The sequence below is a fragment of the Physcomitrium patens genome, chromosome 6 (assembly GCF_059467195.1).
Source record: "Physcomitrium patens ecotype Gransden chromosome 6, ASM5946719v1, whole genome shotgun sequence".
NCBI lineage: Eukaryota > Viridiplantae > Streptophyta > Bryopsida > Funariales > Funariaceae > Physcomitrium > Physcomitrium patens.
Window position 1 is genome coordinate 7,414,301 of NC_143415.1, and position 19,605 is coordinate 7,433,905.

Sequence of the window (19,605 nt, forward strand, 5' to 3'; positions counted from 1 at the left end):
AATTCCTATTATAATTCTCAATAAATCTTAATAAAATCTTAAACCAATCCCAACCAAATTTTAATGAAATCCTTAATTTTAATAAAATCTTAAGCAAAATTTAAATCCTAATCTTTGACCAAATTCTAATAAAATCCTAAATCCTGATTAAATCTTAATCAAATTTTAAATCCTAATTTTAGACCAAATTCTATTCATATCCTAAATAAATCCTAATCAAATTTTAAATCCTAATTCTACACTAAATCCTAATAAAATCCTAAATCCTAATGAAATTCTAATAAAATTCTAAATCCTAACCTTAGACCAAATCCTATTCAAATCCTAGACAAATTCTAATCAAATTCTAATCAAACTCTAAATCCTAATATTAGACCAAATCTTAAATAATCCTAAGAAAATTTTAAGTAAATTTTAATCAATTACTATAGCTATTTGAAATCTTAATAAATACTGATTAAGCCATAGATTTTGACTAAAATTTCATTCAAATGTCAATCAACAAGCAATTAACAAACATACAAAAATTGAAAAGAATTAAACTTATCAATTGCAAGAAAATCTTCCAAAACCTCTCCGTCATTGGCCACCCTCCTTCTCTAACTTAAATGTTGATCTTTCAATACCAATTTCTCCTTGTTGAACCATTTAATTGCTCCAAAAATTGGATTATGTATAGATATTTAAATCTTTATTATTTTCACTAAATTTTTCTTTAATCTAATTAAGAGATATTTTTAGATCTTGGAATCACTCATTCATCCTAAATCTCAAATTTTTGAGATCATAATCCACAAAAACCTTCATATATTTCAATCTAACTACTCAATTGACCTCAAATTTTTCACATACATTCACAACAAGCACAAAAAAAAAATTGCCTAATTTTTATTTATATATATGCTATAAATTCAAGAAACTATCAAATTTATAAACATATTTTTATTTCTCAAAATCTAAACCTATTAAGTACATCTCTAACTTTGAAAATCCCTCAAAATCTCAATATCAATTCAAATGATATGAAACTAATACTCAAAAATCTTTTTTCAAGTTTGTTATAAAATCTTGCTCTTTGATTTACAAAAGAACCTTGGATCCACCATAGGTACTCAATTTTGTGCTTTGGAAACTAATTTCAATCTTAATTGGCAATTAAACTTTTTTAGATATCAATTCTTATCTTTTTAAAGTAATGTTTATTAAAATCAATTCCTAAATCTTTCTTTCATATGTTTATATATATATATTTAATTTATCTTATTTTTTCTTATTTATGGCTCTAGAAACTAAATAGAATCTATTTTTATAAAAATTCATTTTAATATTAATAGATTTTACTACTTACCTATTATTTATCTATATTTTTATTATATATTTTTAACTAAGTTATTCTATAATAATTTTTTTTTTCTTCTTTCACCTAATGGCCATATTTATCTTAATATATATATATATATATATATGATTAAGTAGAAGTAGATAAAAATAGATTTATTTCATAATATTTTTTAAAAAATCTTCCTAAAAGCTTAATAGATGTTGTTTTGACTTTATATGTGTTTGTAATTGATTGATAGGTTAAAATCTTAATCAAAAAATTAGTCACATGTTAGTAGCTTACAAAACAAGTTAATTATGTGATATACATATAGAAAAATTATCTTATAAGTTAAGAAATATTTTTTACAAAGTCAACACATTTTGTAAAACGTATAGGACATCACCACATAGATCCTAGTTAAGAGTATATATGGAAGCAAGAGTGAAGCCTTCTTCGTTCTTATCAATGCCTTTCTAGTTGTTAGTCTTGTTTTAAGACTCTTTTGTCTTCTTATCTTTGGCAATAGTCATTCTAATTTAATATTATATCATCTCTGAGTGATTTTTTAGTCTTTTTGAGTGCCATAAGAGTGTATTGACATTTTAATTCTTTGAAGTTTATGTCCTTGACAGTTTGACAAGAGTGCTAATTTATTATTTTTGTTTTTTTTAGATGTGAGCAAATTACTCCACTTCTATTATTATTTTTGAAGTTTACAAATTAACCACCTTTGATCAAACTACTTAGTTGATTAATACTATTTTTTTTTTCTTAAAAAAAATAAATTACTCATCTCTATAGAAATTTTCATTCAATATTAGACGTTACAAATTAATTTCTTCTAATTTGACTTGTAGATTTGTTAAGTTGTTTGAAATAGAAGGAAAAATCATGGTTGCTACTCTTTGTAGAAGTGAAAATAGATTTGTAACTATTCCAAATATTTATGAACTTATCATTATTCTTAAAGTAGAAATTTTAGGCATGACTAGTGCCAACTATAGAAACACTAATCCTATGCCTATGATAGAAGTTTAGAATCTATGATAAAAAGTTGTGTAGTTGAAAGAAGTAAATAAATTAACCTCACAACCAAATCCACGAAGTTTTACTTCTATAAGTATAATAGAGATACGGATTAGTATACCCAATAAGTTTGATGGAACGAGATCAAAATTTCAAGGATTTCTACAATAAGTCAAGGTCTATTTAAGATTGCATTCCTTCCAATACCATGATGGATTTACTCAAGTTGGATTTATAAGTGCATTTCTATTAGGAAGTGCTCTCTCTTAGTTTGTATTTTTAATAGAAAAAGATTTGAGACTCTTTTATGATTTGAATTCATTTTTAAAAGTATTTATGGCTATATTTAGAGAAAATAATTGAAAAAAAATAATAGAAATCAAACTCTTATCTTTATAGCAAGGATCATAGTTAACCACTATATATGCTGCAAAATTCCAAAATATTACTTGTAACATAGATTTGAATAACATCTAATGTAAAATAAGGTGAGAGATTCAAGAAGAGAATAGGACCTTTATAAGGTGTTGCATATAATTCTAGCTGCACAATTTCTATTCTAGCTAGAAAAACTTATTTTCTGATATATTATTTTTTTTGGCTATTATGCTTCTCATTTTATGATTGTATTGCTTCTTTAAATAATGTTGAATAGTGTGCATAGTTTTTCTATAATATAAGCATAAATCCTCTTGATGACATCAAATCTTTTCTTGCTTTGTGTGAAGTTTAAAATATATTATATCAATTTGTAATGGTTTTGATCTTGATGAATAAATTTTTGAAAACTTGAAAATTGCCATCAACACTTGACTTGTTCTTTTCTAGCTAAATCTTTGTTTTTGATGTCTTTCAAATAATCAATTATTACATGCAATGACTTTAGCAATAAACTATTTTAAAGATTCTACCTTCAATATTGTCAATAATAAATCTTTGCCAATATCCTTCAACTTATATCAAAATTGATTGATAAGGACTTAGTATGATTATTCTATTGATCTTTAAGAAGGAGCTCAACTACTATTTGGATCAATCTATAGCCTATCATACAATAAGTTGGCTACACTCAAGGAATACATTGATGAAAATTTGCCTAAGAATTTCATATGCTATTCTAAATTTCAAACCAAGGCTCTTATTTTATTTGTAAAGAAAAAAAATTGATCTCTACAAATGTATGTAGACTCTTAAGAATTCAACAAGATCACCATTAACAATAAGTATTTTCTATCTTTGATTTGATGACTTTTTGATTGATTCAATCAAATAAAGATTTATATAAAAATAGATCTACAAGGAATATATAATCTAATACTCATTAAAAAAAAATTAAAAAAGTACATTTCGAATTAAGTGTGGATATTTCAAATATAATGTCATGCCTTTTAGATTCACAAATGTATTAGCTACTTTTTAATATCTAATAAATAATATCTTTTGTGAATTTCTTGATGACTTTCTCATCTATTATTTAGATGATATCTTAATCTATTCTAAAAATAAAAAATAGCATGAATTTCATGTTTGTCATGTGTTACAAAAATTTAGAAAAGTAAGATTATTTGCCAAATTAAAAAAGTCTGTATTCCACACTATTCAAGTTGATTTCTTAGGATACATTATTTCCAACAAAGAGTTAATGATGGATCCAAAGAAGGCCTAGACTATTGTAGATTAGAAGATTCTAAAAACAATAAGAGATATATAATATTTTTTAAACTTTGCGAATTACTATTAGATCTTTATTAAAAAAAAAATTTCAAGTTCCAATTCTACTTGTACATTTGACTTGTAAAGATAAACTTGACTGGAGTAAAGAAGCCAAAGTATTTTTTGATGCTTTAAAGGAGTTTAAAATTGTACCAATTTTATATTATATTGACTTTTTTAAGGCAGTTTTCAAAGAAACAAATGCATCAGATTTCTGTACAATATTGTCATAAATAACAGCAGATGACAAATTCTATTTCAAAGCTTTTTATTCCAAAAAAATATCAACAACAAAAATAAATTATGAAATCCATAATAAAGAGCTCTTTGCAATTATGGATTCATTTTAAAAATGGCATCATTATCTAGAAAGTACTTTTAGTCTAGTCACTATATATATAAATCACAAGAAACTTGAATATTTCATGTTGGCATGTATTTTGAATTGTCACTAAGTCCATTGGAGCATGCTAATATTAAGATTTGATTTTAAGATCATTTATAAATTAAAAAAATAATAAGGTTTATTAAATACTTTTTTTAGACATTTTTATCTTGTATCAAAAGAAAGAGATGCAGAATTTGATCAACAAAGAATAATTTTCTTGAAGCCAAAGTATTTTCATCTTTGAGCAATAAAATCAACATTAATTGCTGATTCAACCTTTATTAAGCAAATTCAATAAATTATATCTTTTGATATTTTTGTTTCTGATATTAAGAATAATTTTTTTAAGTCTTGTGATACTTGTAAGTTCAAATTTAAGAATAATCTACTCTACTTTCAGAGACAATTATACATTCTAAAAGACAAAGTATAATTATTTATTCTTCAAACTTGTCATGAATTTTTAGTAGCTAGATATTTTTGATATAATAAGACTTTAGAGCTAATATCTAAAACAAATTGGTGGCCTCAAATATGGAAGGTAGTCAAAGACTTTGTACAATCATGTAATACTTCTTTAAGATCCAAAATTCCTCATCATTCACCTTATGGACTTTTTTAGCCATTACCTATTTTAGAACAACCACGGTCCTTTGTTTCTATGGATTTTATCATGGAACTTCTAGTCTTAGGTTTGTATAATTCTACATTTGTGGTAATAGATTATTTCACTAAGATGGCACATTTTGTATCATGTACAAAATCTATCACAAGTAAAGAAATCGCTAAGTTTTTTTTTAATAACATCTATTACTATCATAGATTGTTCCAAGATATTATATCAGATAGTGGGGCTCAATTTGTATTAAGATTTTGAAAAATCCCTTTTGGGATTTTAAAGGTGGATATAAAGCTCTCTTTGACTTTTCATCCTCACATTGATGGACAAACAAAAATGGTGAATTAAATTTTAGAGCAATATTTGAGGTGTACCATCAACTATTATCAAGATGATTGAACAATTCTTTTACCATTGGCAAAGTTTGCATATAATAATTTGGTACATTCTTCTATTTAACAAACACTTTTTTTTACCAATTATAGTTATCATCTATAATTTGATACTTTTGACTTTTTAAAAGTTGATAATCTTTCGGCAAAAGATTTAGCAATTTTTTTGTCAAAACTACATGTAACAATGAAGGTGTACTTAAAGGGAGCTCAAGAACAACAAAGGATTAATATGGATGCTTATTGCAAGGAAAAACCACAATCCAACATGTATAATAAGATATGGTTACTTTGTCACAATATCAAGACTAAATGTCCTTATAACAAATTGGACTATCATAGGCTTTGATCTTTTCTTATTAGTGAATAAATCTAACTTATTGCTTATTGATTACATCTACCAAAGTCTATAAAGATCCATCCTATATTCTATATATCTCTCTTTCAGTTATATAAGACAGTGAATGTTTGGAAAAGAAGACAAATGCCACCTCTTCTTATAAAAGCAAATAATAATTAAGAATTTGAAGTAGAAAAATTCTTAAATTCAAAGAGACATTGAAATAGGTTAGAATATCTTATTTATTGGCAAAGATATGATATTAGTCAATGCACATAGAAGCCATAAAAAAAATCTTACAAATAGAATAAAAAAAATTGAAGTTTTTTTATTGATAATATCTATTAAAACCAAGATAAAGAATATCAAATCTTTGCTATAAAAGAAACAAGAGCCAAAAAAGATAATATTCTATCTTTTATTCTTCTTTGATACTTTTGTGCATTTGAGATGCTAAAGAGATGGAAAATCAACAACCAATAGATTCAATTCAAGAACTTTCACATGCTGATTTATTAAGCAAGATATTACAATTATCACAATCTTTAAGTTGACATAATTGAGATGGAGATTCTTAAGAATAACATGTCATTTCTTAAATAGATGGCAAGATATAACATATTTGGTATCTTGATTTTGGAAAAGATTCTTGATGTTTGGTGATTTTATTAGAGGTAGGAACAATTCCTGATAGTATTCAAAATATTTTATTTGAAAGAAGTTATGAAGGCTTTAATAATAATCAAATAATAAGGTGGTCTTTCTACCTTAATATGAGACACTATCAATGGCTGAGAGGACCTATCAACCATTTTGAAAGAGAACAAAGATCAGAGTAAGTAGCAAATACAATTCACTACATCTTAGATTTTTTCAACATAAAATGACCACTCTTCATGCAACACGTCCCTAGAAAAAGGAGATAATAGCATGGACATATATATTTATTCTAATATTTACATATGTGATTAAATAGAAGTAGATAAAAATAAATTTATTTCATTATATTTTCTAGAGAAGCTTCCTAAAAGCTTTATAGATGCTTCTTTGACTTTACATATGTTTGTAGTTGATTGATAGGTTAGAAACTTTGTTAATATGTTAAATACATATTAATAGCTTATAGAATAAGCTAATTATGTGGTATATATATATAAAACTTGCTTTACAAGTTAAGATTTGTATTTTGTAAAGTCAATATGTTTTGGAGGTCCTATAGGACATTGCTATATAGATCTTAGTTGAGAGTATATATGGAGGCAAGAGTGAAGCCTTCTTCATTCTTATCAATGTCTTTCTAGTCTTTAGTCTTCTTCCAAGACTTTCTACTCTTCTTATCTTTAGCAATAGCTATTCTAGTTTAATACTATATGATCTTTGAATGATTTTTTAATCTTTTCAAATATCACAAGAGTGTATTGATATTTTAGTTCTTTGATGTTCATGTCCTTGACAAGTTGTCCTGAGGAATTTTACTCCTCAATGATAAAAGTCTCATTATATTGACTTATTTTTTTGTGAGAATTCAAATTCTATGGTTCTTTTATGGATTGTTTGCCAAATTGTCTTTTGTCATGCAAACAATAGCCAATATTTTAAATCTCACATAATGCCTATGTTTTATCTGCAAGTTTTTATTTCACATCTACATGATATTTATGGATACTTCAGTCAACACCACTCATTGTCTTATTTATATTCCTTCATATACTTAGGACATGTGGTGATAAATGCATGGTGGTTTATATCTTCTTTTTTGTCAGCATTTGACATATATACATGCTATGATGTTGCAGATATATTTTTCTAGAATGATTCACTAATACTAATATAAAGAAATAAAATAATACTAAGATAAAGAAGATAGAAAATAGCATGATTCCATTGAAAAATTGTTAAGCAATTGCCATATATTGCATAAGATTTATTCTAAAAACTCACATCTATGTCATCTTTAGGTAAATGCATGGGTACCTAAACTATGCAAAGTTTAAAAAGAATACTAATATTCATAGCAATGAGTTATTTTTACATTTTAATTTATATGTTAGGATGATAGCAGGCTTCAAATAATTGATGTTTAAATTTAGAATAAAAAGACTTTATAATCCTTTTTAGAAATTACTTCATATAACAACTTTGAATAGGCAATTGTCATCTTCTTGGTATCTCACGCCTTAAAATAAAAGCCAAGTGAAGAAGTAGCTTTTTGACTGCAATGGTGCACAATGGATTGAAAATGCTTGGAATCATGCAAGATCATATGATATTGTTCTCACATGAATTGAATATTCTTAGGTTGGTGCAAGTACATTTTACTACAAATTGATCCATCAATCCATCACCATGATATTGTAACTTATATCTTTACAACTCCCTTATAAACACCTCATTCCTTCATTTCTTCATTATACATAATTTCAAGCTTACTTACATTGTTTTATGCTATAGAAGCTCAATTGTGACCTTTATAATTTGTTAGTGGTTTTCTTTCTAGGTTTATAGAAGGAAGAGTACCAACTGGATTGTGATCTAATTTGTGGAGGACGAGTAGCTTACAACTTTTGAAGTTGTGAATGAAATTAGGGCATTGATTTTAAAACAGTTGTGGTGTAATGTGATGGTCAATTCAATCAGTTGCTCTATGCATACTTTGATAAGATCAAATATATATTAAAATCTAGAGGAAATTCAACTCTTGCATCAAGTGCACAAAGGGGATACCAACGGTTTGCTTACTAGCTTTTACATTTTCTTGGAGAAGACACAATCATACAAATGAGATAAACAACAAGAGAATTGTATAATCAAATTTCTACGTAAATAGAACAAGTAACAATGAGAGAAGGGGGGTCAAGACAAGGGATGGAATTGGGGAGGGGATTGGAAGGATGGGAATGTGGAGAACTAGAAGAATGAAGATGTGAGCCATGAAGGTGCAATCATGTTCGAAATAAGTGGGTCACTTTATCATTTTCCAAAATTTAATGAAATTCAAAAATAGATCAAAAATTTTAAATATAAAGAATTGTATGTATGATAAATATTATTCATCAATTAATCTAATATATTATCACTTTCAAAACTTATAAAACAATCCAACATTTGTCATAATTTTTACCATTTTCTTTTCTCTATTTTGAAATTTGAGGTTTGTTTTGTATATATATATATATATATATATATATAAATATGAATATATTTATAGAAATTGATTACTAATCAAAATAGTCGTAATGTTGTTTCATATGTAAGTTATTTTTAAAAGTAATATGCATTTCATATCATGAAAAAAAAACATCAAACAAAATCAAGTAGGACATTGCCAAAGAATTTATTTGATATTAGATTCAATACAAAAGCGTGTAATAGGAACAAAGATACCTTGCACCTCAACATGGTACAAATTAGTTGTGAAGGTTACTCAGCCGCTTGTCTACTGCTTTGAGAGCATTTGAGTTAGAACGTATAGTTCAGTCCTAAAGATACTCGTTTAAAAGGTAAATAACAACTTAAGCAGTTGAGACAGAAATCACTGATAAAGCATTTCATTCAATCCCCTCCTTGCAAATAGTGAACTTTTGGGTGCTTTAAAAAAGGTTCAGAAAAGAAACATCCATTCTGCATTTGCAATCTTAGACAGTACATGAGACTATGCTTGAGAGATGAACAAAACAAAAACAAAAAAATGGGCCCAAATCTGGCATGCAAACTTAAGCCTTGCCTACATCCAATCCTAAAATCCAACCGTATCAATTGCACTTTGGACTTCAAAGAAATATACATTCCCGTCAATCACAGTTTCTTCAAAGTCATGGGATTTCAATTCGAGGCAAGCCGCAATGTGTGAATCATGTTCTACAACATGCTTGTCTGTACAAGTCACATGATATGGCAGAAGGTGAGACATCCTTCACTTGGGGTGTGTCTACCCAAGTGTATATCAGAACCATATAATACTTCATGTACCGTCATATCGACACAATTTCCCACCACCTCTTCGAAAAAGAAAAAGAAAAAGAAAAAAAGAATGTGGAGGTTTCACAATCACACCTTGCACAACGCATAAGAAAATGATCAAGAACATGGAGTACCACCCAGATCGGAATAATCTCAGTTTCAACGAGGTGTCACTTGAGGCATATCCATTGGTGGGTCTTCCACTAAATCATCCATTTGTATCTGCATTACTGGCTTCGTGGGCGCCACCATTTCTGCCTCGATTAGGGCGACAGTTGGAGGTGGCGGAGCTTCAGTAGCCTGCTCCGGAGGAGGTGACAGGCCAAGGGTGTCCCTTAAATCAGCCAGAAGCTCTTCGCAGCCTTGAGGTAAAGGCATTGTTCTTAAGAAAGCTTCAGCTTTAGGCAAACGGAAGGCCGTAGAGTTTTTCTGAACGGCCCTTCCTGGTTTTATAACAGCTTGAGAAATAAGATCAGTAGTCAACGGCCATGTAGTGATAGTGCTCTGTGTGGGAAGTTCTGAATCCAAGTTGTGGTATGCCAAGCTCATTCCCACCTAGAGGCAAAGAGTAAAATAAGATTATATGTCACCGGACCTCAAGTATGATTTCTCGTATCGAAACAAACCAATTTGTTGATATAGTACACCTTTCTAGAAACGAACAAGAGCCTACTGATGGAATCAGAATATGACTTCAAGGAGAGTGAATAGATGCAAAGAACTACCTGCCATTGAGGTTGTTTCAACATGATCTCAATCAACGTGTACGACAGGCTGTGATATAGTTCCCCTATAAGTTCTCCCCTACGTTTCTTCAATTTATTCACCTGAAGAGATATTAATACAGGTCAAATAACAAGTAAAATCCTGATAAAAAGACCTAGATATCGACTGTGGACAAAAATGTAGCAGTGTCAGCAAAATCTAGCAAAAAATCATTCGAATTACAATAGAAACAGAAAGCACGACTATTCAACTCATCAAGCGTACGAATTCTTTACTGTCGAATCCATCCAACCACAAGCAGTCGCACCTGTTCACGTCTTGAAACGTAGGCTTGTAAAACATTGCCGATGTAATCGATGAACAATTTGGGACTGTTTCCCAAGTGCTGCTTCTCAAGCTCTCGTACTGGTAGAAAGAAGGGGATCGAATGCTCAATGACGTGTAGCTTATCCATCGGGGAACTGCTCTTCAATACACAATAGTAGCTCTCAAACTTCTTCTCTTCAAAAGTTGTGTCGAAACGTATAGCAATGTGTCTACCTTTCACTCCTCGTATGACCTTGTGGTTAACAAGAAGAGTCAGATTCTCAGCATCCTCCTTACCTGAATAAACCCCCCTTTAATTTAGAGACTTAAACAAGGTCATTTGGTGATTATAAAGATACCAGCATGGAGCAGAAAGAATGAAATATGATCATTAAATCCGCTACATCCTACCTTCGAATGGTTCGTTCATTTCTTGGTCATCCTCCATACTAAGAGCAGCATCACTGTCATAGATTCTTTTCTGAAGCTCCTTAATAACGCTATCATTCCATTCCTCCGCCTCCAAGCACTTCCCTTCTGGCTCGTTTTCAAATTCTTCCTGTGGAGTAAGCGCAGTCCATAAGTTAAACGCTTCGTGTCTGCTTGAGACAACGGCTTTCCCTGAAAGAACAACCACCAGCAAGAATAGAACGATTCCGCTAGCAACATGCATGCCGTCTTCCCGCACTATACATTCATACAGCAACTTCAAGGACACTCTTTCAAGAGATCCCACATAACATTCGGACTCAACAGGCACAATGCAAAGTAGCTTACGAGCGAGTAAGGTCAGTTGAAACAAAATGCTCCACATCGTGCCATCAAACTCGCGGTCAAGTTTTCCATACTACTCGGAAAAGCTTTCCGTCAAACCCTCTCAAGCTCTTCAGTATTCAAGAGAACTAGGGTTTACAAACACGACTGATCCCCACAAAGCCTGACCTGCAATCTCGCGACCAGGGACCTTTGAGGTGGGTTAGCGTTGGTGAGCTTTTCTCGCAACACGGTGTGCCTCTGCTGCAGATGTCCAAGTCTCCTCCGAATGACATCCATAGACGAATCCTGGAAATCGGCCTCGCCATCGTCGTCACCGGCCAACATCCGCGCCTGCTTCGTGAGCTGCTCCAAGTGCTTCGGGGTCGTGTCCGCCAGCACGCGCTTGATCCTTTGCGCACTTCTCCTCTCACCCACCTTCCGCTTCTCCTTCTCCTCCGCCATAGCTTTCTAAACCCCACCTCCCTTCTCTGCCCTCTCTAACCAACCTACTTCCCCATCCTCACTCGAACCAATCTAAAGCTTTCAGTGACGATGATGATGGGGGAAAAAAAAAAAAAAAAAAAAAAAAAAAAAATTGCAATACGCAGCAACGACCCAGATTTTTTTCCTTTTTCTTCTCGTCGTCAAGTAAAACTTTTAAAATATACCTATCACCTTTACAACTGCCGCAAACAGTTCTTCTGAGCTCTTCTCCGACACAACCCGGGGAGACCAACCTTTGGCTCACGAGCTGCGGCTCGCATGAAGCGCAAGCTTGGTTTTCCCTCGTTCAAGCTCTCAATCTCGAAACAGAATTCGTACATTCATAAACTAACGTGGTCGTTGTGTGGCCCGGCGGATCTCGTTCGTGGATACCGAGGTGGTCCCTCCATTTTCACACCCGATTTTTCACAAACTTCGTCCTTCGGCATGGTCATGACCCCCGCGTAGTCCAGTTTTAAGTGACGAATTTATTCGAGAGATTCTAATTTGATTTCTTTTCAGTTTTTAAAAGAGTATTATCCATTGAAGTATAGATATGAGTTGCTTTAGCTTTTCAAACTTATACTTCAATATGGACGAAGATTGCTGACTCTTGAAGGTCAAATAGTTGTTCATTTGTGAAGACATTTTGTGAAAGACAATATATGGAAGTAACTTGACTATGTACGACCGAAAATCATGGGTGAACAAAATCCAGAATTATACATGTTCGATTTGGTAGTTTTAAATTGTCTGCATACAAATTTCTGCGATAATTTGTTCGGCGACAATATTCAATCTCCATTGTTTTAATTGTAAGAGTTTAATATTTTGGTGTTTTTCGGAGGAATTTAAAAGTACATAGTATGAAATTTGGGGAAAACAAATTAGTAGTCACGTAGTGTATATTTGTATGAAATAAGTAGCACATTTGAGATACTTCTAACCGGGTGCTCATGAGAAACCATAATCATGTTCCAAAAGACCTTGGGAATCCATATCATACTGACACAAGAATCATAGAGATACATCTTCTACAATCAACAATCTATGATAATCAACACAGTCTACCAGATAATGCCAACAAAAATGAGGAGGATCTTAAAGGCTTACGAGAGAGTATTCCTGTACAGATTGCAAGGTCACATGAGAGGTACATGCAGGTTTGCTAATTGAAAACATAATATTGATCAGTGAGACCTAGCCATTAAAACTCTTGAATGATTATGAAGACGAGGTCCAATACCAGTTGGGACTCGACGACTTCAAATTCATCAACGGTTTACAATACAAGTATTTGTTCAAGCTCATTCTAAATGCATGCCCACTTAAGCCTTCTAAAGTGGATACGTTCATGCAGGCACACAGATACTTATCTCAGAGATTCTCTAGAATGGCAACTCCACATTTGAGTGCGGTAGTTTCCCACTGCAATGAGTGACAAACTCTCCGGCCGCTCAACGGGTAGAAATTGCAGGAAGAGCGAATTCGCCTCGATCATACGACAAGTCAGAAGGTGGTGTAGAATTTTAATTACGGCTTGGAATGATTCTGGGTCCTCTGTAAATACCTCTTTGGACAACGAAGTCATCAGGTGGATGAAATTCTTCAAGCCACTCAATAGAGCCAGGCTGGTCGCTTGCTTCGACTTCTCCTGCTCAATCAAACGAGTTGAAGCTGAATCAGTGCTCTATAAACGCAACATTCAGAACTTACATACACATAAACTTACATACATATAAACTACAGATCACTTACAGTGAACATCACCGTCCAGCTCCATGGCAAAGATTCTAGCTCATCATTCTTCTAAGCCGAAAGTACTCAATTTCATATTATCAACTCACAGCCAATCCCTGACAAATATATGTAATACTACAGAAAGTGATCAACAGCCGGAACGAAGACAGCTTCCGGATACACGTCCAAACTAAGAGTTTAGAAGTAACAAGCACCACAAGCTGATGCCAATTCAAATCGGTTACTGAGCTAAACGCACATCCTACAACCATTGCATGAAGGAGAAAAGTAGATCATTTACCTTCATGTGAAGTGATACGGTAGTATGTACAATGTCGGCCAGTTGCTGGAGCATATGGCGGAGCTAGCACATCCAGCACAGCACATGACGTAAGGGCAGTAAATGCATGAATATTGCCGCCTGACGTCGGATAAAGTACTTCAGTTGCAGAAGTTTGTTGTGGCTCTGTCCCATTTGGCTCTGTTCCAAGCACGTGATCTATCACCAATTTCGCTTGCCGGGCTGAATCAAATTTCTTAATTGTTACTACACAATCAAAAAAAAAAAAAAAAAAAAAAAAAAAAAAAAAAACTTCAAAGGACGTGAACGGTTCTTATGTTATCTACCTAGTGGTGCAAACCAAGAAACTTCAATAAAGATCAAAAGGTTGAATAGGCATTGAAGATTTAGCAGCTTGATGTGCAGGAAGTAAAAATAATCCCCTCTTTACTTCCTGCACATCTAGTACACCATGACTAGGAAAGAAATCAACAAAAAAAATGCGATCTCCCACATAAGTCTGAGAAGCTAAGGACGTCCTAAAGAGCATCAAGAGGAATGAGATACTTAGCGAACTTCAACCTTACATTCTGATGCGAGAAGTTCAATGAACAATCATGTACAAAATTCGACGTAGGAATACAGTTACTGTTCATACTGTTCAGCCTTTGCATCTTTTGGTCGAGAAAAGTGGCAGTACCTATTGATGGGTTCCTGTTCAGCTTCTCATCATGAGGATCTACCCAGTCATAGGCCCTGACGTGCATGCTTCCATAGAGCAAGCGACTGAGCACGGTCATGCCTGGATGATTGTGAAGTGGTATGCTAGCTGATGCAGGAAGAACAAAAACCCCCATCTTCGCAAAATAAATATAAACCCACCCGAATAATTAGATCCACATCAGGTCGGGTTGTACATTGTTAACTAACAACTTGCAGAAACCGCAACACTCGGGATGTCAAGCATGTAGACTAGGCCTTCAGTCATTCAACATGTAATTAAAGCTTCACAAGTAGGCTTCAGTCACGTGCCTTACTAGCAAAGTAGGTATCAGAATTCACATTCAACGCCTAATCGACAGAGTTCTCCACACTAGCTACCTAGTGGACTAGAACTTGGACTTCTCGTAGAAATATCACAGTTGCGGTGGAGAATGATACATAGAATCAATGTCTTGACAAGAGCTCAGACTGGGGTCTAAAATTAGGTTCCAGCTCTTACTGAGAAAAGGTCGCACTCGTATAGATGAAGATAACTGATTACGGGTACATATCTAGAGAGTATTGGCCGGCACTTCTCTTTACCATCATCGCCAAGACCTCGGTTGTGCTGATCGATGGTACCCAGCCCAAGGTCTTGTGGCTTGATAGAATCTGCAACCGAACCGCCAAGGCACGTTCTGTAAACAATCTTCAACAAAACGATCCGGACCAACAAAACTGCTCTTATTTCCAAGGAGCAAGACAACTCGTTCTGAAAATGGCAATGCCCATTGACAGCGTTAATTACCACGGCTGATGAAGAAACCGGATGCAGTGGCACTAAGAAATTCTGAGAAACCGGCAGCAGAACTATTGACCAGTGGGTTGCGGACACCCAACATGACAATTAGATTCTTTTAGATGCTTCGAGCAGATTCCAAGACATTTAGCTCATCATCTTCTCGAAGAACCCTGCACTAACTGGAACAAATTGCTCTACTTTTGACACAAAAGAATTTCATCGATGCCACGATCATCCGCAAAAGAAAAAAAATTGCAGCACGTACTCAACGAATGGCCGCCGGACGCTCAGTCCATTCCATTCCATTCCAATAGCAAATCGATCACTCACGCAAGGAGAAAGTGGCGAATGTACCAAGCACGGCGCGGACTTTCGCAACCTGCGCTTCCAAGGGCACACTAGCCGGCGTGAAAACTTTTTTACACACGTCGTACAGCTTTTGTACAGCAGGCGTCGATGTCATCGCCATTACTTTCTTCGACAGCTTCCCCTCCCCCCCTTCTCCTCGAAACCCTAATCGTCCCTTCACTCTCGTTCACGTACTCTCCGATGCAACCTCACGCTTCTCCTCGAACCACGGCCCCATTCTTTCCCACGCGCACCGCATCACAAACCTGTCCAACCCACAAACTCCATCGCCAACAACTTCAACTGTCCACTCGCCCCCGGATTTCCTCAAAATTCTCCCTCAAATTCCCTCCGCTTCCCACCCCAAAAGCTCCCACAAGCGCTCGTTCGCCATGGTGGACACAATCGACGGAATAGCGACAAAAATACAATGAAGCCATGAAATCCCGGACGGAATCGGCAAGGAAGACGACGACGCGGGGGGAGATCTGGATGCTTGAATGCCACTCCGGTGGGCCAGCAGCTCTGAGAGCCCAGCCACGGCACTAGGGGAGCGGCTTTAGGGACCCAGCGGTAATAGGATACTCCTGGTGATGTTAATATTGGCAACTCCTCATCGGAGAAGGCGCCTCATGTCCTCACGGCGACCTTTCTCAATGGGCCCCCTATTGCCGCCAAGCCCGTTCTCTTGCGTTCACACTCCAGCTCGGTTCGAGACTTTTTGGGCTCTGTCTGGAAGAAGCCTCGGAGTTCATTGCCTTGTTGCCGGAATTCTAGAATGCTTTGCCACGAGGAGCGCCGCCCGTGGTTCGCCAGTACCGGCCGTTATTTTGCAGCGTTGGGCGGCCGAGTTCCCACATTCATCGGCAATCTCCGATTAGCAGCGGTGGTGAAGAGCATATTCATCTGAACTGTGTGCGATTTAGGGCTGTGGGTCGTGGTCTGTTGAGGCGTTCTCTCTGTTCTGGATATCGATGTTTCGAAACCCTTGTATTCTAGATTAGCAATCCCCGTCGATTTGTCGCAGTTATTGTGCTTACGCCGGAAATACGTGGATTCTTTCAGGAACACTCTGTTTCGTCAAGTGGGCTGCTTCACCGGTGTTTTACGTCCATTCGCAATTAGGATTTAGGGTTTTCGACCTGATATATTTTTGAAGCAGAAGAATAATAACCAGATTTCATATGGAACTTGTTGTGACGTTTTTAGGTGTAAAAGTGGGAAATGTCTCCACAAAATGAAGTCTACTAACTTATGGTTAAGTAAGTTTGTTATTAGATTTACATCAAGTTATGATGTCTTAACTTTACTCGGTATGACATTTTAAGTTCCCAAATGTTTCTTTAACATTGAACAAAAAAGAATACCAAAGATAAGTTTCATGCATTTAAGTACACTTATATATATATATATATATATATATAAACACACAGACATACATACATACATAGGAAAATGTTAAAATGACCCAGACTTTTGTTAAATTGACCCACATGTCTAAACCTTCAACCTCCGTCCCTGTTCCCTTAAGCCCATCCCCATTCCCTCCGTTCCCCATTTCTCCCAGGCCCGTCCCCAGTTCCTCAGCCCCGACTCCCAGCCCCGTTTCGGCGACATCACTGCTTGGAATTCATGGACTAGTGGGCCCTGTACACAATCGGCTCAAAGTTCAGTGCTGCTCAGCAAAGCTTCAGAATTCGGGTCAAAAACTTATAAATCGGAACGAAAGACTTACAGACGAAATAAAATTATGACCTCGTATCAACCCGGTTTTGAGGTTGATGCACAATGGAGCGGACGTTATTATCGCCATAACTTGTAGCTTGTTTAGAAAGTGGACTGGAGAGGTGCGATGCAGAGAGTGCACATGTAATCAAGGAATCCCTGGAAACACACTTGCTGGAAATAATCAAGGCCGTGATCGAGCTCAGTCGGATAGGCAAGGTAGGCAGAAAGAGGAGCAGGGCCATGCGACGACTTCATCGATGGATTTCTATGTGGCGTGGATCTGGACCATTTAAGACTGGGAGTAAACTTGTTGTGAAAATGATAACGTGAAAAGTGGTTCGGCTCGAGCTGCCTCAACAGCAAATAGTAAGCCCGTGTTGTGCGACTCCACAGAAATCATATATGCAGTCCAGCAGCCTTACGGCCTTAAGGTGAACACATCATAAGTGCTTCAATGTTGGTTCTGATTTCAAACACACAAGGGAAATATATTTGCATTCAGGAACGTGTTGTAGCACAAGTGCAGAATGCCATGAATAACAGTTGGTTTAGCTTTGGGGAATGACACACGGTTTTTAGATGCAGCTTGCAATTGCACGGGTCTGTAAAGATACAAATTCGGTGACTCTACCAGTTGGGAATTCAAGTGGTAATTCTCAAGGACGCAGCTTGGGAAGCCTCTTGGGCCGAGCCATGACACCACCACTTGACATACCATTAATGTTCCGCAACTCGAGTAGAGTGTGAGGCTCAGATGCACTGGGCTTGTCACGGTAGTTTCTCAGTCACTTGAACGAGTGGAACCACCAACCTATAGTAGCCACATGGAGAAGCTGGATGAAATTGAGATTCAAGAGCAACGTCAAGACCAGCCGATGGATCCCTGAACCGGATACCTACTTAAAGGATGTAATTCTATGCTGCAGTTAGAATGTTGCGGTCACTAGTGCAGGCTATGAGTTGTTACTAGCACAGTGAAAAGAGAGACCTTATAGATACAAGAGCCAGCTATAATGTTTCATTCATATGAGTTTGCTGTTGGAATACAAATTCCATTTTTTTCTTTTTTCTTTTTTCTTTTTCCATCATTGTAACAGCTTGTACCCAATCGAGCTCTGATTCGTAAAGGAGTGGTTTTTGAAGATTAATCTCTCTTTGAGAAACCAAGAAAATCCATACCAACGAAGGTACTGGCCCTGTATGTCTCTGTCACTGGTTCGTGCTTCCAAGACACGGAGATATTACATCAGAACATAAGAACATCAGAAAATCTAAGTGCCGCTGAAAAATGCAGAGTCTTCATGACTCGTCCAACCTCCCGGGAACGTGAGAGGTCTGCCTAGCACTAAGATTTCCTCTTCAACCTACCAGCTAAATTGTCAGTTTGAAAATCTATAAAATAAATAAAAATAGAACACATCTTGATCAAGTTTACACGAACGTGAAGCGACTTACCAATTCACTTTTATTAACTGAGGTAGGATGTGGTTGCTGCCATCACTTACTCAATTCAGTTAATAACAGGAGCACACTGCTTAGTTTGAGGTGCAGCTCAGTCGTCAGTGCCTCTTGAAACTTGGCTCATCTCCATGGAAGGTTGACTCGTGTTTTCTCACGTCACGAGGACGGGGAAAGGAGACGGGGGCTGGGGGAACGAGGGGAACAGGTGAACGGGGACGGGGGCTGAGGGAACGAGGGGAACAGGTGAACGGGGACGGGGGCTGAAGGAGTGCAACGAAAGTTTCGACATGTGGGTCAAGTTTACACATCTGGGTCATTTTAACATTTTCTTATATATATGTATGTATATATATATATATATATATAGATAGATATATATAATGTTACAGCGTTTTAATTTATAATCTCAGGTTACAAAGTATTTTCTTTTCATACCAATGACAAATTTTCTCGAGATTAAAAATACATTTTACTCATGTGTATGCCACTAAACAAGTAATATTATTTTACT

The 19,605-nt window shown here is 35.2% G+C and overlaps 2 protein-coding genes and 1 long non-coding RNA gene across 4 annotated transcripts; 1 reads left to right on the forward strand and 2 right to left on the reverse strand.

Annotated features, from left to right (window-relative positions):
• Positions 1-9,603: 9,603 nt before the first annotated feature.
• LOC112283760 (uncharacterized) lies at positions 9,604-12,145 on the reverse strand. The gene is made up of 5 exons (XM_024522868.3): positions 11,737-12,145; positions 11,206-11,353; positions 10,796-11,091; positions 10,488-10,589; positions 9,604-10,317 (listed from the first exon to the last, which is right to left on the reverse strand). The coding sequence occupies exons 1-5, from the start codon at positions 12,010-12,012 to the stop codon at positions 9,922-9,924; spliced, it is 1,218 nt and encodes a 405-aa protein (XP_024378636.1). The 5' UTR covers positions 12,013-12,145; the 3' UTR covers positions 9,604-9,921.
• A 1,060-nt stretch (positions 12,146-13,205) lies between these two features.
• Positions 13,206-16,407, reverse strand: LOC112283761 (plant cysteine oxidase 4). 2 transcript variants are annotated; one of them, XM_024522870.3, is made up of 5 exons: positions 15,912-16,407; positions 15,276-15,427; positions 14,754-14,910; positions 14,075-14,254; positions 13,206-13,687 (listed from the first exon to the last, which is right to left on the reverse strand). In XM_024522870.3, exons 1-5 carry the CDS (start codon positions 16,024-16,026, stop codon positions 13,563-13,565), a joined length of 729 nt encoding a protein of 242 aa, XP_024378638.1. In that variant the 5' UTR covers positions 16,027-16,407; the 3' UTR covers positions 13,206-13,562. The 2 variants fall into 2 exon arrangements, with proteins under 2 accessions (XP_024378638.1, XP_024378637.1); XM_024522869.3 differs by having other exon boundaries at positions 14,075-14,296.
• A 271-nt stretch (positions 16,408-16,678) lies between these two features.
• LOC149989134 (uncharacterized) lies at positions 16,679-17,233 on the forward strand. Its single transcript, XR_016503495.1, has 2 exons — positions 16,679-16,794; positions 16,971-17,233. It is a non-coding gene; the product is annotated as an uncharacterized LOC149989134 (long non-coding RNA).
• The last annotated feature ends 2,372 nt before the right edge of the window (positions 17,234-19,605 follow it).

Coding starts and splice junctions, on each gene's coding strand:
- LOC112283761 (XM_024522869.3), bottom strand. CDS start 16,026: ATGGCGATGACATCGACGCCTGCTGTACAAAAGCTGTACGACGTGTGT. Junction 15,428..15,911: donor GAAAGTCCGCGCCGTGCTTG/GTACATTCGCCA, acceptor GTTCGGTTGCAG/ATTCTATCAAGCCACAAGAC. Junction 14,911..15,275: donor ACGAGTGCGACCTTTTCTCA/GTAAGAGCTGGA, acceptor TATTTTGCGAAG/ATGGGGGTTTTTGTTCTTCC.
- LOC112283760 (XM_024522868.3), bottom strand. CDS start 12,012: ATGGCGGAGGAGAAGGAGAAGCGGAAGGTGGGTGAGAGGAGAAGTGCG. Junction 11,092..11,205: donor AATGAACGAACCATTCGAAG/GTAGGATGTAGC, acceptor GGGTTTATTCAG/GTAAGGAGGATGCTGAGAAT. Junction 10,318..10,487: donor TGAAACAACCTCAATGGCAG/GTAGTTCTTTGC, acceptor CTTTGCCTCTAG/GTGGGAATGAGCTTGGCATA.